Genomic DNA, 25,351 nt, shown 5'->3' with positions numbered 1-25,351 from the left:
TATGTAAGAGGATGTTAACTTGTAATATATATCAAATCAACAAAATAAATACCTTCCACATGTTTCAAAGTCCAGTGATAAGGAATTCCTCCTGTGTGAATGTAGATGCAAAATAGACATTCATTCTGCCAGAAACTTGTACAGGATCACCAACATTTGAAACATAGGTATCAATTGAACAAATCTGATTCAACCCCTTCTAGTGTTTACATAACTAAAGAACACTTTGCTGTTTTTCTTTGCATCCTTTGCCAAAGATTTCTTGTAATCTGCCTTCACTTTCCTAACCTCCTTTGTGATTTCATTACAGACTAACTTATATCTACCACAGTCTTCCGTGTTGCCTGATAATTTACATGTGTCCCATGCATTTTTCTTCTCTGCTACAAGTCTCATTAGTTCATCTGACATCCATTTAAGCCTAAACCTTGAACAGCATTTCTTAGTTGGTATGAAAAGCCTGGTAGCTTCCAAGATTACTTCCCTGAATGCTTCCCATTCAGAATTTGCTGTTGGTAACATCATCAGTTGGTCCCATTATATAGAATTTAAAAACTGTCTGAGACCAATATAGTCACCCTTATGAAAGCAAAAACCCTTCCCTTTACCTTTGATAGTAGTTACATCTTTAAGTAAATCCCCATTAGTAACACTGTGATCGCTGCCACCTAGTGGTTCCTTTATCTGCATTTTCTTAATGCATGGATAATAACTGCTGATAATCAGATCCAGAGTATTACTCCCTCGGGTTTCCTCTTGAACATGCTGCTGTAGAAAACAATCATCCAATAAATCCACAAAAGTCTTGATAGTGTGTGAGTGACCAATCCACGAGTTCCAGTCAATATCTGGGAAGTTAAAATCTCCCATTATAAGACATTCTGACTTACTGGCCCACTAATTCTCTGTACAGGTGTTCATTGTATTCATCAGAGTCATTAGGCCTATAACACACTTCTACTCTCATTTTTCCTTTCCCAGTGCTCATGTCACACCAAACTGACTCAACATTGCACTGTCCACCCATGTCAACTGGATGCACTGCCTTAGATTTTGTGTTTCTTAATTAACAGCATAACACCTCCTCCCTTCCTATCCTTTCTGTGCACATTGTACTCCCCAAATTCCAATTCTGCATTCCTTATACCTGTTTGACACCATGTCTCTGATATTCCAACAATATCTGCCTTCGACGTCTTGACCAGCACTTCAAATTCATCAAATTTATTTACTATACTTCTAGTGTTGGTGTACACACAAGTATACATGTACCTGTTCATATTCTTAGCTACCCTAACAAAGTCCATGTACATTTCATTATACTTGTTCTATGATGACTCCTAGCAGTCCTTGAAATCCTGCGCACCGCTCTTTCCAGGCTGCTGCTCATTCCAATAGAAGTCCAAAAACACTTTCACCTCTGCCTGCGGCTACTTTTAATCTATTAGTCTGTGAATCCTCCCACTCTAGCAGTTTTCCAACCTACCTAACACTGCCTCAATAGCATCAGCAAAATATTCTTGCATCCTTTCTATTTAAGTGTATCCCATCCCTGTAAAAATCCCTCTCTTGTTAACAAGCACAGACCACACTGAGAAAAACCACTCCATGAGTCTTGAACAATCACAGCAGGGCTGAATTGATTGACAAGGTTCTCATCATATATTCCCTCCTATAGTGTCTGGGCAGAATTGCAGACACTTTCAAATTTAACCGTAACTCACTTTTTTTTTTCAACATTGACCTGTACTTGTTAAGTAAGTCAGCTGTTGTTGTCGTTGTTGTTATTTGGTTTTTAGGAGCATTAGCAACTAAGGCCATATTGCTCCGGGGATATGCGGTGGTCATTCCCTGACCTTTCTGCATCCTCGGTATTTGGTGGTCACAGGTTCTTCGAACCCAAGTCTAATCAAGAAGCATATGTTACGCACTGCTGCCTGCCCACCTGGCTACGGAGGCACCAGTAAGTCAGCAGATCTAGTCTTAATGTCATTAGTGCCAACATGTACAACAATATCACCCTTTGTGCCCTTAAAAGATGATATCTGCTCTCAACATTTTGCCCCTGACAGACATACCCTGGTCCTATTCCACCGATCTTTTTTGAATAATATATTTCCTATCTCTCTGACACCTGACAACAGATGTCACTGACAATAACTAGCTCCTGCAGGACCAGCGCATTCTGCCTTGAATATTGCCGCTGCTGTGCCTGATGCACAGGAGTGAGCTCTGGCGTTGAGTTGGGCAGTTGAGAGCTTGATGGGCACCACATTTTAATTCCTTGAAGGGCTTTTACCATACTCTTCCCACTCTCATATACAGCCAACAGAATGCCGAGTTGATGCCTAATTTCTTCACACTTCCTGCACTTAGCACAAGACATCCTCCTTGGCTAGATCACGTCCTGTTTCAGAAAGGTCTGCAAACAATTACTGAAATGGTTGTTTGCAAAATCAAGAAAAGGGTCACTGTTGGTATCATTGATGTGAGAAATACTGTTGCAATGAGAGGCATGACCAGGTGATAACTGGAGAGTGTCTGGTAAGCATACATATGGAAATGCCTTGAAGAAGTTCAGCCATGTGGAGGTAAAGTCTGATTTTTTTTCATTAGAAGTATTTACAGAAAGGGATCTGAAAAGACAACTTGTCTGACATGCTCATCAGTTCACTACCAGTCTCATCACATTTACACCTGGCAATTCTCATCGTATTTACTGCTTGACAGTTTAAATGAGATGAACTAAATGGATGTGTCTCAAAACAATACCATGTTCTCTGTGACAGTATAATAAGTTTGCAACCTGTCATTCACATGGAAAGGTTTGGTTTAAAATACCACTGGAGAATGGAAAAATTCTTAAAGGCTCTTCAAATGAACCACACACAAACATACTTAGAGAGAGAAATAAGATAGGATAAAGACCATATGAACAAGCAATATCATAAGTGGTGCCATATGAAAAAGGTAGCTGATGCACCCATAACAACCAGCAAACTAACCAAAAACTTCACAGGTCACCTAACTTCATTAGCATAGTTCATGAAATTACACTAACTGCTGACCTACTTCTTTAATAATATGACATTTGAATAATTTTATATGTTGATTTAATCTCTGGATATGCCTTTTATGTTATTATTTTTTTCCAATGTACATATTTTACACCACAAATTGAAGAATTTTGCATTTTTCAAAAAGTGAAAAAATTTTTGTACACTATGCAGTGTAGTGACAAAATATAGACATTCCTAATTCATGCATATATATTCTACCCACATTCTTTAAATAGCTTATGATAATTTAAATATATCAGTTTTGCTGAGAAGGGAGTCCAGTTTTTTACTAGATCCCAAAATTATCTGAAGTCCAGTAAGAGCCGACATTTTGTTTCTAATATTTGTTTCCAATAATATTAAAAACTTAAGTGTAAAATATGATTTTATGCTTATAGGTTTTTTTTTTTTTTTTTTATCATTGATACTGAAAGTCATTTTACCATTGGTAATGAGTGATACCTTATATTAAATTTTGATAGTACCTTCTTTTGTGATTCCATCATTTTTTTCATAAGCTGAGTCTGGCGATCAGATGTTTCCTCTTCACTAGTCTAAAATAAATACATAACAAAAATAAGTATATAATAATATCTTAATCATGCAAGAAAGAAAGAAATTATACTTTAGAGCAACCCAAACTGCCCCATCAAAATTGCTTAAAAGGTAGTCCTTATTAGATTTCTTCTAGTGTTCCTTAAATGGCCTCACCCTGATTCAAAAATGATCAAAGTATACTTAGCAAAATTTTTGAGGGTGATGTTGCAAATGAAAATATGTTACTGTAAATGACAACATACAAGAATCACGCTTTTTATAAAATATAACTCACAGAAATGGCTGATAACATGCCAAAAAATGTCAGTTTGACTCATTCTTTGTGAATTGTCTGATCCATAAAATAGATTAACTATGTGATTTACAATCCTATCACAAACACAACAAGGTAAACAACCTACATTTCAGCTGCTGGTATTCTACAAAGCATAGTTGCAAGCACACAAAATAAGTACAATGGAAATTTTAGTGTGCAATGTACTATAGTCTATACTTCATGTAAGCAAGAGTGTGATATATACAGATGTATTTTTTATGATAGCCCTGAAAGTTTTTTTTTGATAAATTTCTTTTATCACTTTGACTTTTGAAAAGCTGAAGAGGTGGTAATTATGAGCAGGAGGGAAGCAGGATTTGGCCTGTTTAGGATTTCTTTCATCACAAGTTCTTTTCCTTGAATTCATTAATTTTTTTTCTTTTAAAACATCTTTTGGAGCATGAACTGAATTTAAGACAAGTCAGTGATATTAATTAGTATCACTCACTCATCACTGATTGTTTGTTGTAACTATGACAGGTGCTCATATGACTTTTCTCACCATTTTTAACTTCTTTAAATAGACTTGTCACAGGTTGCTATTTTTCTACCAGCCTACTTAAACATTTACTCAAAAACAGACATTTACCCACATATGCATTAAAATCTTTACTTCAGTGTATGCATTAATTGAAATTATTTCAATGTATCTCTTCTTTTAGTCCTTTTTCTAAGTAGCAATAAATATCCAACAAATATTCATCCACTTTTACAGGAAAGGCATGCAGCCCGCCATTTTCACCATACAAAGTAATCAGATGACAAAGACAGCCTATTAGTATCAAGTGCTCAGTTCCTCTTCGTTCTCCTCCTTTAATACCCTTGCTACTCCAGTTTTAAGGCCTATTATAACAGGGATATTATTAATACTAAGTTCAAAACAGTAATTTAATAGAATCCCACATACTTTCAAGTTATTCAGAAAAAAGAAGCTCAATACTGTACCCTGAAAATTCATCCTCCAATGATGGCACCACGAGCAAGCTGCTTTTTTTTTATATAGCTTGGAATCATTCTAATTAACTATCAAAAAATGGCCCATTTTTCAGACCATCACTACCTCTTCTTTTTTTCCCTCTGTGCAACTTCACTAACAATAACCTGCTGTTTATGTTTTTTCATAACTTTTTTTTTTTTTTTTTTTTTAATTTTTTTTGCTATTTCACCAACAGGAAACATTTCTGACCCCCGCCCCCTCCTGTGATCAGGAACTTGGGAAGATTTTTTTCTTCAATTTCGGGCTTATACAGAAATCCTAATATACAATTAAAAACACTCTGACACTATGTTGGGGCTTTCTAGAAGTTTATTTAAAATTACTGCATGAAAAATACAGAACAAGATAAACCATAATATAGAATGCCTAGTGAAAATATACTTCTAGGAACTCCACAATATCATGCCAAAGTTTTTCAAGTACTCGTACAGAACTTTGTATGTTCCTAGCTGTAGATTCTCAATATCATCATATATCACATTTGAGTATAGTAAAATACAGTAGGGGCTTGACTTATGATGACATCGTCATCCGATATTCTCAGGAACCGATATACCATCCATACGGTCTTTTATTTTAAGGACCGATGATATTTGCAGGTACCGATGGCTTTTCGACATAGATGGAACGATACGGGGTGGAAATTTTCAGACGCGTGCCGCACGGAACATCACTCGTACAATTGTTCTAAACCAATCAGCGTCTTTGTTATTGAAAAACAACATTATCGTTAAATGTGTGGTGTGCGGTACATCACTCATATGAGTCTTTCGGATCTATGGCGATCTGAAACTTCAAGCTCCATCAACCAGTAGCAGTGCTGTGTGTTTTGAAGACCTTAAAGCCAGCAGAGGCTGGTTCGAGCACTTCAAAAAAAAAAAGGGCGAATATCAAATTGTTGAAAGGCATCAGGAGGCATCCAGTACTGATAATAAAGCAGCCGAGACCTTTAAAATTGAGTTCCAAGCATTAGTTTATAAAGAGGGTTATCTTCCCCAGCAGGTTTTTAACATTTATGAAATCGGCCTCTTCTGGAAGCGAATGCCCAGGAACACGTACATCACTAAGGGTGAGGCTAGTTTACCTGAGCATAAGCCTATGAAAGATAGGTTCACTCTTATGTTGGGTGCCAATGCCCCTTGAGATTTTAAGCTGAAACCTTTGCTTGTGTATCATTCTAATGCCCCCCATAGTATTTAAACAACAAAAAGTCGACAAATGCATGCTGGGACTGTTTTGGCACAGTAACAAGAAGGCGTGGGTTACAGGATATATCTTCAATGAATGGGAGCTTGAAGTTTTCTGTCCTTCAGCAAAGAGTTATCTTGAGAAAAATAAGCTTCCTGTGAAGGCACTGCTCCTGCTGGATAATGCGCCAGGCTATGATCCCAACCTTGTTCAATCTCTTCAGGTACAATTTGACTTTGTTCAAGTCAAATTTTTGCCACCCAACACCACTCCTCTTCTTCAACCAAACCAGCAAGTCATTACAAACGTAAATAAAATCAACACCACGAATATGTTCAAAGTTGCTTTGCAGCGGCCTCTGGTGAAAATGCTCTCGCCCTCAAAGATTTTTGGAGGTCAAAGTTCAACATGCTAGACTGAGTGAGGCTGACTAAGTTCTTGGAATGATGTTTCCACCAGGTGCTTAAATTCAGCCTGGAAAAGATCTGGCCTTTAATTATTCATAACCTTGACAGATTTGAAGATGGTGCTTTGACAAATGATATTGTCACCCTTGGTAAATCAATGGGTCTGTAGGTTGGCAAAGAGGATGTGGAGGATCTTATGCTCATGGGTGTGAGCTAACAACAGAGGAGCTACAAGAGTTGGAGAAAATTACGGAGAGTGACACTGGGGTTCAGGAAGCTACAAAAAAGTCGTCAAAATCACTCCATTTGGACAGTTTCTTTGCTAGTAGCAACAAAAGACTGAAAAGACACATGATGCTTGATACAGTCCCACCACCACTAACGTCACCACTGATTTCATCAGCTCTGCATTTCAAGTCTTTTTTTTCCCCAAGTTTCTTCTAAGTTTTTTTTTTTTTTTTTTTAAGATGTTTCATGACTATTTATTAAGTAATTGTTATTAAAAAAACTCATTTTTAATGTAAAAATGAAGTATAATATACAAGAAATACCTATTTTATGTGTTGCTGGGGAGCAAATTACAGGAAATTAATGTATTATTGGTTTTAACTTACAATATTTTCAACATACAATGGGTTTTGTGGAAAGAATTACCGTCAGATGTTGGGGCCCCACTGTATATGATGGTAAAATACTTACTTATAGATTTGTTTCTAATGAATTTCATATACTGGAACTATATAAAAAACAACAGTATATACGCTAGCTCTTCCAGAAAGTAGAGAACAGTCCAGTCCTAACAAAATGTAAGTGAAGCAGTAGGCCTTAAAACAACTGATAGTGATAAGACTACAATACTTATAGTTAAACATGGAAAACTAACAGACAGGAGAGTTCTTTCATGATTGGAACATTCCGAGAATAAAATAAACTATGAATTAACTAAAATTTTCAGTTAAAAATTGATGCCAATTAAAACAATATACCCCATTTGTTGTTTCTCTTCCAGAGTCTTGTGATAGTGCAAGACTTCCTGGAGCAGACACCAAAGAATTTAATGGCCCTTCTGAAATATTATCTGCTGCAAGGGTAGCTTCTTCACAAGGAGCCTGTAAAATTAAAAATTAAAATTTAGTCATATTGACAAAATGTCTAGCAAAATATTTGAAAATACAACTGATTATTTACTACAAATTCTCTCTCGTGGAACCTAACCCTCAAGGGATTTTTGATACTTAATACCATATGGAAATGATGGTAGTAAAGTACAAGATAATGCTTACTGTAAAAAGATTATGCAACAATCCTGGTAATGGTAACATTAGCATTAGTAGAGGCATTTGATGTAAGAAAGCAAGCTTATGCAGCATCAGCCAAAAAAAAAAAAAAACCCCCACTTCCACTTCACCCCTCTGTTCGTTCAAAATACCTGTCCAGCTGAGCCTTAAACTTATTTAGGCTATCAACCTCCACCACAAGGGATGGACGTCTGTTCCACCAACCAACCACCCGCTGGCTAAAGGCAAATTTCCTCACGTCTATCCTACATCTGTCTTTCCTCAATTTGAATTTATGCCCTCTCAGGTGATTTTTCTGAGCTAGAGGAAGAATCCCATCAGCATTTAGCATGCTTAAACCATTCAAGGCTTTGTACACCTCTATCAGATCACCTCGCTGGTGCCTAGTTTCCAGACACTGTAACTTGCAAAACTTAAGCCTTTCTTCGTAAGAGCACCCCTTTGTTCCATTCACTAATCTTGTTGCCCTTCTCTGTACTCGTTCCAGCAGCTCTACATCCTTCTTGAAATGAGGCCTCCAGACCTGTAATACAGTACTCTAGGTGTGGCCTGACCATTGCCTTATACAATGGAATAATCACCTCCTTATCCCTGCTGGAAAAATTCCTGTATATCATTGACAATACTCCATGAGCTACTCTTGCAGCCTGTCTGCACTGCTCAGAGAACTTCATATCTGCCTGCACAACCACCCCCAAGTCCCTCTCATTCTCTACCACTGTCAGTGTAATACCACAGAGTTGATACGTTGCTCTGGGGTTGCTGTTTCCCATGTGTAGTACTTTACATTTGTCAATGTTAAACTTCATTTGCCACCTCTCAGCCCATCTGCTTAACCTTTCCAGATCCTGTTGCAGCAGCATAGTGTCAGTAGTGTCCTTGACAACCCTGCCAACCTTTGTATCGTCTGCAAACTTGGACATTAAGCCCGATATACCATCATCAATATCATTTATAAATACAGAAAACAATAATGGACCCAGCCCTGAGGGACTCCACTAACAACATCAGTCCACGATGAGCAGTGTCCATTGATTACCACTCTCTGTCTTCTCCCCCTCAACCACCCCTTTATCCATAGCAGCAATTTGCCTCCAATGTCACACTGCTCCGATTTGTGTAGCAGTCTTCCATGTGCAACAGTATCAAAAGCCTTTCTAAGATCCAAGTATATAATATCAAAGTTATTCCCTGCATCCAGTTCTTTTGTGACTGCATCATAGTATTCAATCAAGTTGGTCAGGCAAGACTTCCCCTTACCAAAACCATGCTGTGTCTGAGCTATAACTGAAGTCTTGTCTAAATGATCCTGCAGTGCTTCTTTAACCAGTGCCTCCATTAATTTTCCTGGAACAGAAGTTAAGCTCACAGGTCTATAATTACTTGTGTCAGCCTTTGATCCTCCTTTGTGAATTGGGGTCACATTTGCACATTTCCAGTCTATGGGTACCTCCCCTGAGTCCAAGGAAGCTCTCATAATTATGGCTAACGGTTTGCTTACTTCCTTTGCTGCCTCCTTTAATATAACTGGATAGATCCCATCCACCCCGGGTGCCTTTCTTGTGTTTATCTTCAACAGTTTCTCCTCCACTTTACTCCCAGTTATTTCAAGATTCTGTAGCTTACTGCTAAAGTTGAATACACCTCTGGCATTCCCCTTGCTGAATAACTCCTCATGTGTGAATGTCGATGCAAAATATTCATTTAGTTTGTTAGCTACCTGAGCAGGATCATCAACAGTTGACCCATCAATATCAAGTGGACCAATCTGACCAATCATCCCCTTCCTTCTAGAGTTAACATAAGTAAAGAACTCTTTGCTGTTTTTCTTTGCATCCCTTGCCAAGGATTTCTCGTAATCTGCCTTTGCCTGCCTAACCTCCTTTGTAACTTGGTTGCATATCAACTTGTATCTACCATAGGCTTCTGTGTCATGTGTTAATTTGTAAGTATCCCATGCATTTTTCTTCTCTGCCATATGCCTCATTAGTTCATCTGACATCCATTTTGGCCTAAACCTTGAACAATATTTCTTAGTTGGTATGTAAAGCCTAGTAGCTTCCAAGATAAGTTCTTTGAATGCTTCCCATTTTGAATTTGCTGTTGGTAACATCACCAGTTGGTCCCACTGTATAGAATTTAAACACTGTCTCAGTCCATCGTAGTCGCCTTTACGGAAGCAATAACCCTTCCCTTTACCCCTAATGGTAGTTACCTCTTTGAGTAAATCCCACTTCAGCACACTGTGATCACTGCCACCTAGTGGTTCGTTTATCTGCAGATTCTTAATGCATGAAGAATCACTGCTGATAATCAAATCAAGAGTATTACTCCCTCTAGTTGCCTCCCGAACATGCTGATGTAGAAAACAGTCATCCAATAAATCCACAAAAGCCCTGCTAGTGTGTGAGTAACCAGCCCCCAAATTCCAGTCAATATCTGGGAAATTAAAATCTCCCATTATAAGACTCTCTGATTTACTGGCCCACTCTATTTCCCTGTACAGTTCCTTATTATACTCATCAGAGTCATTAGGCCTATAGCACACTCCTACTCTCAATTTTGATCTCCCAATGCTTATGTCACACCAAACTGACTCAACACTGCACTGTCCGGCGATGTCGACTGGCTTCACTTCCTTGGTTTTTATGTGTTTCTTAACTAATAGCATAACCCCTCCCCCCTTCCTATCCTGTCTATCCTTTCTGTAGACGTTGTACTCCCCAAATTGCAGTTCTGCATCCCTTATATCTGTGTGACACCACGTCTCTGATATCCCAACAATATCTGCCTTTGATGTTTTGAGCAATACCTCAAATTCATCAAATTTATTTACTAAACTGCTAGCATTGGTGTACACACAAGTATACCTGCACCTGTTTCTATTCTTAGCTACCCTAACACAACCCATGTGTTTACTTGTACCGCAATGGCTCCCAGCAGTCTCTGAAATACCATGCATCTTGTTTTCCAGGCTTCTGCTCATTCTAATAGAAGCAGTGCAAGAATCTCTTTCACCTCTGCCAGTGGCTACTGTCAATCTATTGGTCTTTGTCTCCCCCCAAGCTAGCAGTTTTCCGACCCACCTAACACTGCCTCGATAGCATCAGCAAATATTCTTGCACCCTTTCTATTTAAGTGTATCCCATCCCTGTAGAAGCAATCTCTCCTGTTAACAAGTACAGTCCAGGCTGAAAAAAATTCTACCCCTTGAGCCTTGCACAATCTTTCCAGGGCCGAATTGATCGACAAGGCTCTCATCATATACTCCCTCCTATCGTGTCTGGGCAGAATTCCAGACACTCAAATTCAACCCTAATTCTCGGCTTTTGTTCGACAGTGACCTGTACTTGTTAAGTAATTCTGCCGGTCTCCTACTCTTAATATTATTAGTGCCAACGTGTACAACTATATCACCTTTTGTGCCCTTAAAAGATGATATTCGCTCTACAACGTCATCAACCTTTGCCCCTGGCAGACATACCCTGGTCCTGTTCCACCTATCTTTTTTACAAAGCATGTTCCCCGTTTCCCTGACAATAGAGTCACCAACAACTACTAGTTCCTTCGGGACCAGCGCATTCTGCCTTGGGGGTTGTCTCTGTGTCACGCGATGCCCAAGTGCAAGCTCTGGCGTTGATGTGGGCAGCTGAGAGCTTGATGGGCCCCTCAATTTAGTTTCTTCGAGGGCATCCACCCTGTCCTTCAAGCTCTCATATAGGCCCACAAGAACGCCGAGTTGTTGCTTGATATCGATACACTCCTTGCATCGCGCACACACAAAGACATCCCCCTTGGCAGTATCATGTCCCGTACCCGATTGCTCTGCAAACATCAAGCAAACAGTGCATTTTATAAGGCTGTGAGTCAGAGGACAACTGCCCCCCCTCAGTTCTGCTCTGAGCCACAGCACTTCCATTAGCTTGAGCCTTTTGCTTTGCCGCTCTGGTCTGAGTCATGATTCTATTAATTTATTAATTGTAACATCAAGTTTGTAACAGTCAATTTTGTAACAGAAGTTTGTAACATCAATTACAGTGTACTACTTACCATAGGAAAATTTATTACAGCTGGCAAAGTAGCATATTTGTTGATGTGATTCAAACTCATGTTATAATTGGATGGTTCATCTGCAACTTACATCTCTCTCTTCGGTTAATTTAAATTCCTGACTGATAGCTACTCTCATTCGAGCAAATGCTTTTGCTAATAGTAGTAGTAGTAGTGGCATGTGATGCAAGAAAGCAAATGTATGAGCTTATGCAGCATCAGCCAAAAAAAATAATAATAATAATAAAATAAAAAAAAATCACACCATTCCCTCCAAATGCCTGTCCAGTTCCTCCTTAAATTTATTCAACCTATCAACTTCCACAACGACAGATGGAAGTTTGTTCCAGCAATTAACCACCCGCTGGCTAAAGGCAAATTTCCGCACATCTATTCTACATCTGTCTTTTCTTAATTTGAATTTATGCCCCCTTAGGTTCGTAATCTGAACAAGTGGAAGGATCCCATCAGAATTCAGCGTGCTCAACCCATTCAAGGCCTTATATACCTCAATCAGATCACAGCGCAGGTGCCTAGTCTCCAGCCACTGCAATTTGCAGAACTTAAGCCTCTCTTGGTAAGAGGATCCCTTCATTCCCCTCACCAATCTTGTTACCCTTCTCTGTACATGATCAAGTAAATCTACATCCTTCCTAAAATGAGGCCTCCAGACCTGTACGCAGTACTCAAGGCGTGGCCTGACCATTGCCTTATACAGAGGGATAATCACCTACTTTTCCCTGCTGGCAAAATTCCTATATATCATTGACAAAACCCCATGACCTGCCCTGGCAGCCTGTCTGCATTGCTCAGAGAACTTCATATCTGACTGCACAATTACTCCCAGGTCTTTTTCATTTCCTACCACCTTAAGTGTAGTACCACACAGTTGGTACGTTTCTCTGGGGTTACTTCTACCCATATGCAGTACTTTGCATTTGTCAAGGTTAAACTTCAGTTGCCACTTTTTAGCCCATCTACCCAAATTATCTAGATCCTGTTGCAGTAGCACACTGTCATTACTGTCATTAACAACCCTGCCAACCTTTGTATCATCTGCAAACTTCGACATTAAGCCTGATATACCTTCATCAATATCATTGATAAATATACAAAACAACAGTGGACCTAACACCGAACCCTTTGGGACTCCACTAATAACATTACTCCAAGAAGAGCAGCACCCATTGATTACCACCCTCTGTCTTCTTGCACTTAACCATCCTTTTATCCATTGTAGCAACTTGCCCTTAATACCATTCTGCTCCAATTTGTACAATAGTCTTCCATGCGCAACAGTGTCAAAAGCTTTCCTGAAATCCAAATATATGATTTCAAAATTATTTTTTGCATCCAGTTCCTTTGTAACCACATCATAATATCCTATCAAATTTGTCAGGCAAGACTTTCCCTTAACAAACCGATGCTGTGTCTGAATTATTGCTGCAGTCTTGTCTAGATGATCCTGCAATGCATCGTTAACCAGCAACTCCATTATTTTACCCGGAACAGAAGTTAAACTAACTGGTCTGTAATTACTCGTGTCACCCTTTGATCCCCCTTTGTGAATTGGGGATACATTTGCACATCTCCAGTCCGTGGGAAACTCCTCTATCCCTCCTTTAATGGGATAGATCCCATCCACCCCAGGTGCTTTTCTTACGTTTAACTTCAACAATTTCTCTTCCACTTTGCTCTCAGTTATTACAAGATCATTAAGCACCCTGCTACAATTTGATAACCTTCTGCCATTTTCAAACCTTAATAATTCCTCACGTGTGAATGTACATGCAAAATACTCATTCAGTTTGTTTGCTATCTGAGCAGGATCATCAACAGTCGAACGATCGATATCAAGTGGGCCAATCAGATTCATCCCCTTCCTATTAGAGTTTATATAAGTAAAGAAACCCTTGCTGTTTTTCTTAGCATCTTTTGCCAAGGATTTCTCGAAATCTGCCTTCGCCTGCCGAACCTCCTTTGTGACCTGATTACAGATTAACTTATATCTGCCATAGGCTTCTGAGTCGCTTGATAATTTATATGCATCCCATGCATTTTTCTTCTCTGTTACGAGTCTCATTAGTTCATTTGACAACCATTTAGGCCTAAACCTTGAACAATATTTCTTAATAGGTATGAAACTTTTAGTAGCTTCCACGATTAATTCCTTGAATGCTTCCCAATTAGAATTTACTGTTGGTAACATCGTCAGTTGATCCCACTGTGCAGAATTTAAAAACTGTCGGAGACCACTGTATTCACCTTTACGGAAGCAAAAACCCTTTCCTTTACCCCTGATGGTAATTAAATCTTTAAGTAAATCCCACGTCAGTACACTGTGATCACTGCCACCTAGTGGTTCCTTTATCTGCAAATTCTTAATACACGAATGATCACTGCTGATAACCAGATCAAGAGTAATACTTTCTTTGGTTGCCTCTCGAACATGCTGCTGCAGAAAACAATCATCCAATAAATCCACAAAAGTCTGACTAGTGTGTGAGTGCCCAACCCACAAGTTCCAGTCAATATCTGGGAAGTTAAAATCCCCCATTATAAGACATTCCGATTTACTAGCCCACTCTATTTCTCTGTACAATTGTTCATTGTACTCATTCGAGTCATTAGGCCTATAACACACGCCTACTCTAATTTTTGCTTTCGCAGTGCTTATGTCACACCAAACTGACTCAACAGTGCACTGTTCATCTATATCAACTGGATGCACTTCTTTTGATTTTATGTTTTTCTTTATTAACGGCATAACACCTCCTCCCTTCCTATCCTGTCTATCCTTTCTGTACACATTGTACTCCCCAAATTCCAGTTCAGCATTCCTTATATCTGTGTGACACCACGTCTCTGATATCCCAACAATATCCGCCTTTGATATCTTGACCAACACTTCAAATTCATCAAATTTATTTACTATACTTCTAGCATTGGTATACATGCAAGTATACATGCACCTATTCCTATTCCCAGCCACTCTAACACATCCCATATACCCACATGTTTCACGATAACTGACATCCGTCCCTAAAACCCCCAACACCCCTCTCTCCAGGTCGCTACTTATTCTAATAGAAGTTGTGCAAGAATCACCTTTACCTCTGCCTACGGCTACTGTTAAACTATTAGTCCTTGTATCCCCCAAGCTATTAGGTGGGTTTTCCGACCCGACCCACCTAACACTGCCTCGATAGCATCAGCAAATATTCTTGCACCCTTTCTATTTAAGTGTATCCCATCCCTGTAGAAGCAGTCTGTCCTGTTAACAAGTACAGTCCAGGCTGAAAAAAATTCTACCCCTTGAGCCTTGCACAATCTTTCCAGGGCTGAATTGATCGACAAGGCTCTCATCATATACTCCCCCCTATCGTGTCTGGGCAGAATTGCAGACACTTTCAAATTCAACCCTAATTCTCGGCTTTTTTCCATCAGTGACCTGTACTTGTTAAGTAATTCTGCCAGTCTCCTACTCTTAATATCATTAGTGCCAGCGTGTACAACTATATCACCTTTTGTGCCCTTAAAAGATGATATCTGCTCTACAACGTCATCAACCTTTGCCCCTGGCAGACATACCCTGGTCCTGTTCCAGCTATCCTTTCTACAAAGGATGTTTCCCATTTCCCTGACAATAGAGTCACCAACAACTACTAGTTCCTTTGGGACCAGCGCAATCTGCCTTGGGGTTTGCCGCTGTGTTGCGTGATTACCAACTGCAAGCTCTGGCGTTGATGTGGGCAGCTGAGAACCTGATGGGCCCCTCAATTTAGATCTTTCGAGGGCATCCACCCTGTCCTTCAAACTCTCATATAGGCCCTTAACAACACTGAGTTGTCGCCTGATTTCCTTACACTCCTTACATCGCGCACACACAAAGACATCCCCCATGGCAATATCACGTTCTGTTCCAGATAGTTCGGCAAACATTTCACTAGTTGCGCATTTTTTTAGGCTGTAATGCGTTGGAGAATCGCCCCCCTCAGTTCTACCCCAAGTCACAGCACTCTTGCCACTTTGTGTCCGTTGCTTTGCTGCTCTAGTTTGGGGCATGATATTTTAAATTAATAAGATCAATAAATTAAATTAAATTAAATGTCAATACTACGCTATCTAATAGAAATTTAAGACTTTTTGTGTAAGACCTTCTATTTTGCTGCATTAAAATGCTGCTGCCACTTTTTTGACAATCCTTGAAACTGCAGAAATAATTCAGACACAGCATGAGTTTGTTAAGGGAAAGCCTTGTCTGAAAAATTGGATTGGATATTATGATGTGGTTACAAAGGAACTGGATGCAAAAAATAATTTTGATATCATATACTTGGGTTTCAGGAAAGCTTTTGACACTGTTGCACATGGAAGACTACTGCACAAATTAGAGCACAGTGGTATTATGGGTAAGTTCTACAATGGATAAAAGGATGGTTGAGTGGCAGAAACAGAGGGTGGTAATCAATGGGCGCTGCTCTTTGTGGACTAATGTTATTAGTGGAGTCCCACAGGGTTCGGTGTTGGGTCCACTGTTGTTTTGTATATTTATCAATGCTACTGATGAAGGTATATCAGGCTTAGTGTTGAAGTTTGCAGATGATACAAAGGTTGGCAGGGTTGTATGACAGTAATGGCAGTGTGCTAATGCAACAGGATCTAGAAAATTTGGGAAGATGGGCTGAGAAGTGGCAACTGAAGTTTAACACTGACAAATGCAAAGTACTGCATATGGGTAGAAGTAACCCCAGAGGAACGTACCAACTGTGTGGTACTACACTTAGGGTGGTAGAAAATGAAAAAGACCTGGGAGTAATTGTGAAGTCAGATATGAAGTTTTCTGAACAATGCAGGAAGGCTGCAAGAGTAGGTCATGGGGTTTTGTCAATGGTATACAAGAATTTTGCTAGCAGGGAAAAGGAGGTGATTGTCCCTCTGTATAAGGCAATGGTAAGGCCACGCCTTGAGTACTGCATATTGTAATAGTCTGGAGGTCTCATTTTAGGAAGGATGTAGATTTACTTAAGCATGTACAGAGAAGGGCAACAAGATTGGTGAGAGGAATGAAGGGATCCTCTTCATTCCCCTAGGGATACTGGGCACCTGCGAGGTAATGTGATTGAGGTGTATAAGGCATTGAATGGGTTGAGCATGCTGAATTCTGACGGGATTCTTCCACTTGTTCAGATTAAGAACCTAAGGGGGCATAAATTCAAATTGAGGAAAGACAGCTGTAGAATAGATGTGCGGAAATTTGCCTTTAGCCAGCGGGTGGTTAATTGTTGGAACAAACTTCCATCTATCGTGGAAGTTGATAGGTTAAATAAATTTAAGGAGGAACTGTACAAACATTTAGAGGGAATGGTTGTGTGAATTTTTTTTTTGGCTGATGCTACATAAGCTCATACGCTTGCTTTCTCGCATCACACGCCACTATTACTATTACTTATCGAAGTCGTTCTGAAGCAGCACTGCTTGGTACTGATTATCCATTCTCTTAACTTTCAACACCATCTGTAAATCGATATCACAACCTTTATATTTTCATCAACGTTCATATCTTCATCTTTATATCTTCATCTGAAAATCAGAAACAGCTGTGGTTCCAGAACCAATCCTTGGGGACCTCACTTCTAATGTCAGACCAATCTGATGAATAACCATTAATTAAGTCCCCTGCATCCCGCCCTGTAATCCATCTTAGAATCTTACCTGTGATCCCAATACAATCCAGCTTATACAATGACCGATCATGTGGCACTAGAATCCAAATAGCGTCAAACATTTTCTTACATCCAGCTTATGAGTAACTGGATTAACCAAAATAGCTAACCAGATTAGTTACACATTATTTTCCCTTAACAAAAAATCATATTGTAGTCTTCAGAATTCCATTTTTATTTAAATATCCCTATATTGCACTCTTTATCACTGCCTCCCATGATTTTTGACAGACTGGGCTGTAATTACCTGTTTCATGGATTTGTTGTACATTGGCACTTTACCAATGCAGAGTAATTCCTCATAAATCTAATAATGCCCACATAATTAAGCTGGTTCAATGCCTCCAATAATTTGTAATTTCAATATTTCTAATTTCATATGGCTCATCCTCACTTGCACATTCTCTGCTCACTACGAAGGAGCTCTCATCTGTAACAATTGCATTGATCTTTACAGAAAAAATTCTCAATATATAGTGATAGGCGTCTTTAAAATGAACTGTGATGTTGTAATAACAATACTTTGATAACTTTTTTCTTATTACACACCTAGCTTAATATAGGAGTTGAAGGGCAATCTTCCACTCACAGATATCATGATATACTAAGAATGAAAGAACATGCTATGTGTGAATTATGATTTATTTAATGGTTTCTACATTCAGTCTGTATGCAAAAAAACAAACTGATGGGGTTTTTTTTTGTGTGTACAGGCTGAATAACAATAAATAAAAGTAAACTACACTAGAAAAACCCATCAAAAATCAAAAAACTAAAAAAACGAAGAAGAAATAAAAAAGAGGTAAATGGGACAGTATTCTCTCCCAGACTCCACTTACCTTTCTTCTACAAACTAGAAGCCTGATCTATTCAAATACAGCATAAGTGCAAACAACAACAAAAAAAGATGGCAGATTTACTGTCCCTCCTTTACTCCTGGATTGCTTTCTTCTCTGATTTTAGTTACCATCATAAGAAATACTTCTGACCCCAATCTCCTTGGATCCTCCACCTTATTACTCTTCTCTCACATCCTCCCACATTCAGGGTTACTTCTACCTGACCAGGAGATCCCAGAGAATTCAAGACAGACCTGCCAGACCAAAGTATTTTTGTTTTTTAGGCAGTCTCCAGGGTTCTCCATATACGCAGCAGTTTCATCTATAAGGCATGTGCAAAGCCGGTGGCATGTGAGAGTGTGGGTGATTCTGTTGAATACTGGGTACCGGCACCTTGCAACTTTGCAGCCAGGGGGCAGGGACCAGTGTCACACCTCTTGATGCCTCTTAGCCACATGGAGGCATGCCAGGGACTGTACACCAGACTCTTATTGGAGCTTTCAGGGATTACCTGAAAACCCCAACGGTACTTTTGAGGATTAAACCAGGAATAAGTGGGAGAAGCAGGGAAGAGAGGGAGGGCAAGGGAAAAGAAGGATAGAAAGTTGAGGAGAAGGAAGAGACTTCCCCGGAAAATGAAAATTAGATGCTTAGGAAAGGTAACAGAAAAGACGACTGGCAATCCAACCCAGTTAAACAAGCCTTAAACCACCCGTTCCTAAACCCAAAGCATGTAATTTATGATTAACACTCCCGTGTCCTGTCAGTAAGAATAAGGTGTTGAATCCAGGAGAGAACCAATTAGTTTGCTTACTACTTTCAAAGAAGTGGGGGAAATACTTATAAGTCACTCTCCCCAAAGGGGCAGAAGACTATTCTGTCTGCCAAGCTTGTAAACATTCATTTTTAATACGAGGCATCTAGTTTTTCAGATACATTTAGGTCAATAACATAATTGTCTATACTAGGTAGTATGTTTTTGCATCGAAAGTAAAGTAAATAATTACAGCTAACAGCAAGATGCCAAACCAAGTACCATCTATTCAATCCCCAGTTAACCCACATAGATTACTGCTCATTAAAAACAGACAAGCCAGAGCCAATCAACAACAGCACAACTTTCTCTTGAGGCTGCGACAGTGCAGTCTGTCTTACTCAAAGTAATCTTGACTCAAAGTAAATGTTATTGATGGGCATATACATCTCTGAAAGATATCTGGCTCAGCCCAATCACACTCTTCTACTTTTGTAGCCATCACAAAGTTGCTCATGAAGGCAAATACTTTTTGTGCATTTCTTTCCCAGTCTAAAAAATTCAAAAATCTGCTGCTGAAGGCTATAAAACTTTGGCCAAAATATATAGTATTCTACCCTCATTTACCTTTTTTCTATTCTTTGTGTTTTTTCACTGACATTTATTTTTGTTATTTATTATTTGGCATGTATGCAAAAAGCAGCAACTGCTGTTCAATAAATCATTTATAACTTGTGCAGAGCAGTGTTCTTTCATTCTTAGTATAACAATAAACTTAATAAAAATTACTTGGAATGCATCAAGGAATAATTGCACATTATGTAAAAAATATGGATGTTTGAAGAAATTTAACATGAATTTTGAACTTGGCATTAGAAACACATGGTATTTAATTTAAGAAGAAAATTCACACTGTTGTCCAGTATATTAAAAGTCAGTGCTTTTTTTGTAAAAAAATAGGTGCTGGTACTCATTCTTTGCTATCAAGAAAAATTCCGTGCTGGCACGGGTGACATGCAGTGGGTGTCAGCCATGCCAGCTGCTTCCGTCTGTTAAGGATCACGTGACACTGGGCGGAGTCAGCACCCGTCAATCACGGCCATATCGCTAGCAGTTGGTACGCTATATCTGATACTGAATCTCGACCATTAATTTTATTAAGCATAAATTTATTATACAAGTATATTAAAAATAAGTTAAAGGTGAGTCTTATTTAATAAATAAAAAATAATAAGTAAAATATAAAAATACGGTAAGTACCAAGTAAAAAAATAAGTAAAAATAATTTCATAATGAAGTTTTGGTCGAGATTCAGAAACAGGTACCCCTTCCAGACTGCTAGCGATACGGCCGTAATTGACGGGTGCTGACTCCGCCCACTGTCACGTGATCTCCTTAATAGATGGAAGCAGCTGGCATGGCTGACACCGACTGCGTGCCAGGCGTGTCACCCGTGCTGGCACGCTGTAAAAAAAGTGCCGGTACGCCATACCGTTGCGTACCGTCACAAAAAAAGCCCTGTTAAAAGTTATTATTATTTTTTTTAAATAGCCTTCATACCATACCTATAATATACTATAAGAGCTGTTTAAAATGCTAGGAACTGCGTAAAACTATTAAGTACTCAGTATTCCTCTTTGAAGAAAACTCTTAGGAAGTATCGCAGAAATTGTTACAGTCAAAGAATTTTTATATTAAGAACAAAAATACTGAAAATGTTACTTAAATACTAGGAATTTAATCTTATCAAGTATTATTAAGTTATTGTGCTAAAACTGCATTTTTATTTGACTGACCATTTCTTATTCTTAAACATACATCAAGCTATATGCTATATTCTTCAAAAATCTCTGAAGCCATGCACACTGAATATAAATTATATAAAAATAAAAAAATGAATTCAAAAAATATAGTTTGAGAAAACAGAAACATTAGAATAGAAAGGAGGAATATTCCAATTGTTATTTCTATTAAGCCAGTAAATAAGCCAGTCGTTTTTTAATGTGGTAAAATAGAAATAATGAAATGGGAATGTTCCTTTTATTCTATATATAAGATTCATGCAATTTTCACTTCACTTGCTTTCACCAATCTTTAATTTTACAATTTGCAGCTTAAACACTATAGTGCTACCTTACCAGCATCTGCTGTAATAACTCTACATATTCTTGTTCTTCATGATGAAGCTGATTTAACATATTTTCAAGTTTATTCATCTGCTCTCTAGCAACCTATTATTAAATAAGTCATCATTAACTACTGCACATCATAAATAGTACTTTTTTTAAAAAGTGTAAATGAAAGATAGAAAGAAGAAACATTTTATACACACAGCGTAATTCATAAGTACGTTACCACTGTAATGGTGAAAAACATTAATAAAAAAACACTATAAACTGTATTTTTTTTTATTCATACTTACTTTTACAAAATTACCCAGAAAATTTTAAAAAAGGCAAAAAATAAATAAATAAAATAAATAAGAAACAACAAGAAGTAATAATCTGAAATAAAATAAAAAAAAAGCTTCCATAAGAGTGGTAACACACTTACAAATCACCCTATATTACAAAATAATACACTCAAATCATATCCAATATAATAATTTTATTTTCAGGTAGAGAAACTGCTTAAAACTAATACAAAGGACAGTTTGAGACATTCATTTTTGTTAGTTACAGTGTTATTCTACTGGAAGTTTTTTTTTTAGAAGTTAGTGCAGATACTTAGTACAGCGTCAAATTCTGACACTGCAAAAAGGGAAGGAGACTTCCTTAACCCTTCAGTAGTTGCAAGGATGACAACAGTCATCCGTGGAATTTTAAATTGGTGCCAATAAATGGTAATTGCACATGCAGCTGGGCAGTTCTCAATATCTTCCTATCTTAAGCTAATTTATTGTTTCTGTGTGAATCAAGGTCAGCTGGCAGTTAGTTTTCTGAGTAATTTACACACAAATTGGCATGGAGTCATCCACATGACTAATCGTCACGTTACAATTCTACTCTCCGTTTCATATTGCTGCATTCTGGTTCACTGTTAATCCCCAGTTATTTTATTCTGTCCTTGTTATGATTTCAATTTTTGCTTAGATTTTAGGGTGCAGTGAACACTCGTTTGCACTTATTTTATTTGTGTAAGTAGATTTTGTCATGTTGTGTTCTAGAAGAATTAGAGTAGGAGATTTTAGTGTTGGGAGTGAAGCACGATTGTTACAGTGGCTAAATGAGCATGTGTGGGTGTATATATATACAGCACCAATGAATATTCTGTATATTTACTGTAATAAAATATTATTTCTCAAAAAATATATTTCTTCAAAATATATAGTACACGTATCATGGAAACCAATATCTTGTTTCAGTGTTTAACATGAAATACTAATAAATATTCTGTTAGTACTGAACATCAAATGAAATTTCATCTGACGAAATTTCTATAAATAGTAATCTATTGATTGACAAAATAATCATAATTAATATAAATATTCAATATTTCCATTATCATTGATAAAATATTCACCATCAATGCACAGCTCAATTCAGCATCAATGCTAAGGCTTTTCATACCGATTAAGAAATACTGTTCAAGGTTTATGCCTAAACGGATGTCAGATGAACTAATGAGACTCGTGGCAGAAAAGGAAAATGCATGGATGCATAAAAATTATCAGGCAACAAAGAAGCCTATTGTAGATATAAGCTAGTCTGTAATCAAGTCACAAATGAGGTTACGCAAGTGAATACAGATTATGAGAAATCTTTGGCAAAGGATGCTAAGAAAAATAGCAAGAACTTCTTTACTTATATAAACTCTAGAAGGAAGGGATGAATCAGATTGGTCCACTTGATATTGATGGTTTGACTGTTGATGATCCTGCTCAGGTGGCTGACAAAATGAATGAGTATTTTGCATCTACATTCACACATGAGGAGTTATTCAGGGAGGAGAATGCTAGAAGTTTATCAAACTCTGGCAGGGAGCTAGATTTTGCAATAACTGAGAGCAAAGTGGATGAGAAATTGTTGAAGATAAACATAAGAAAGGCACCTGGGGTGGGTTGGATCTATCCAGTTATATTAAAGGAAGTAAGCAAACACTCAGCCATAATTATGAAAGCTTCCTTGGACTCACAGGACGTCTCCACAGACTGGAGATGTGCAAATGTGTCACCAATTCACGAAGGAGGATCAAAGGGTGACACGAGTAATTACAGACCTGTTAGTTTAACTTATGTTCCGGGGAAAATAATGGAGTCACTGGTTAAAGAAGCACTACAGGATCATCTAGACAAGACTGCAGTAATAATTCAGACACAGCATGGGTTTGTTAAGGGAAAGTCTTGTCTGACAAATTTGATTGGATACTATGATGTGGTCACAAAGGAAATGAATTCAAAAAATAATTTTGATATCATATACCTGGATTTCAGGAAAGCTTTTGATACTGTTGCGCATGGAAGATTACTGTACAAATTGGAGCAGTATGGCATTAAGGGCAAGTTGCTACAATGGATAAAAGGGTGGCTAAGTGGGAGAAGGCAGAGAGTGGTAATCAATCGATGCTGCTCTTCATGGACTAATGTTATTAATGGTATTATCTCCCAGGGCTCGGTGTTCGACCCACTGCTGTTTTATATATTTATCGATGATACTGATGAAGGTGTATATCAGGCTTAATGTCCAAGTTTGTTATTTTTCTTCTCAAAATCTTGAGAAGCAGATTTTATTAAACTCTGAATTTTTTTCCCGTTCTCTATGTTTTTGAACTCGTTCTTTTGTCGACATGGTGGCTTTGAAGCTTTTATTCTTGCATACGTCTCTCGATTTCGCTCAGCTCGAGTTTTAGCCATCTTCGAAATACTCTTATGGGTTGTTAACTGAAATTAGATTTGGCATTTTCACAATTCAGTAGTTAGCGAAATCCATTTGTAGTCTAGTATGATGTCATAACCAAAAACTACTGCAAGAAGTGATTGTTGTTTGTTCAAGTGATTGTTTTATTGTTGCATTCTTCAATCAAACTGTTTCAATTTTTAAACGGTTTGTTTGAAACTTACACTACATAGAAAGTTGATGATGATCAAAATCTTGAGAAGCAGATTTTATTAAAGTCTGCATTTTTTTTGTTCTCCGTATTTTTGAACTTGTTCCTTTTTGACATGAGAGGCTTCTTTGGCGGCTTTGAAGCTTTTATTCTTGCAATACCTGCTGATTACTCTATTGAATCAACATTAGTGACTGAGTTAGTGTCATTTAGGAAGTGACATCATTTTCGTATCTTAGTATGAACTAACTCTACTGAATCAACTACTTACCCTACCAAATCAACAATAGTGACTGAGTTAGCATTGTTAACGCCATTTAAGAAGTGACGTCAGTTGCGTCATTTCAGTTAAAAAATTTCATTATCAATCAACTGCATCACTTCTGTTACAATAAGAAAATTTCATTACCAATTGATTTTACTTTAGTGCTGCCATAGATGTTTTCACATCAAAAGGTGTGATTTTCATTGACAGCATGGAAAGCTAATTCCGATATACCTGCCCTAGATGCACGTACTGAAGCTAAATGTTGTTTCATCATCACATTCATCGTACACCATGTTGACCCTTGATAAGATGCATCATATTCCCCACATGAAATGTATACTGTCATTTATCTGTGTCGAAAATTATGAAAGTATTGATCGATTGCTTAGTTTGGTATGTAATTTTCGAATGGGTCTAGACAATTTTAAATTCTGTATCTCTGAAAAGTCTGTTAAGTTTGTGCCATTGTTCATGTACGGAATGGAAATAAAGTATTTCTTGGTATTATTGCTATTGATAAAGTTCTCCCTTGTAGCTTATTTTTAGCTTGTACTTTAATCTGGTTAATGAAAGAAAGAGGATAGCCTCTATTTAAAAATATATCCTCTTTCATTAACCGAATTAAAGTACAAGCTAAAAATAAGTTACAAGTGAGAACTTTAGTCAATAGCAATAATACCAAGAAATACTTTATTTCCATTCTGTACATTGAACAATGGCACAAACTTAACAGACTTTTCAGATACACAGAATTTAAAACTGTATCTAGACCCATTTGAAAATTACATACTGAATTAAGCAATCAATCAGTACTTTCATAATTTTTGACACAGATAAACGACATA

General features: G+C 37.9%; 1 protein-coding gene across 3 annotated transcripts in view; it reads right to left on the bottom strand.

Moving 5' to 3' along the window:
• The window catches only part of LOC150082125 (uncharacterized), a 645,531-nt gene that overhangs the window by 503,703 nt on the left and 116,477 nt on the right, over positions 1-25,351 (bottom strand). For all 3 annotated transcript variants that reach the window (XM_090379113.1, XM_090379114.1, XM_090379115.1), the window contains 3 exons: positions 21,331-21,423; positions 7,512-7,634; positions 3,545-3,613 (listed from right to left, as the gene is read on the bottom strand). In XM_090379113.1, coding sequence (XP_090235239.1) covers positions 3,545-3,613; positions 7,512-7,634; positions 21,331-21,423 — 285 coding nt within the window. The remainder of the gene's footprint in view (positions 1-3,544; positions 3,614-7,511; positions 7,635-21,330; positions 21,424-25,351) is intronic.

The sequence above is a fragment of the Mastigoproctus giganteus genome, chromosome 8 (genome assembly GCF_048544385.1).
Source record: "Mastigoproctus giganteus isolate SK-2022 chromosome 8, ASM4854438v1, whole genome shotgun sequence".
Taxonomy (NCBI): domain Eukaryota; kingdom Metazoa; phylum Arthropoda; class Arachnida; order Uropygi; family Thelyphonidae; genus Mastigoproctus; species Mastigoproctus giganteus.
Note: the sequence above shows the minus strand (reverse complement) of the source record. Positions and strands in the feature narration are given on the sequence as shown.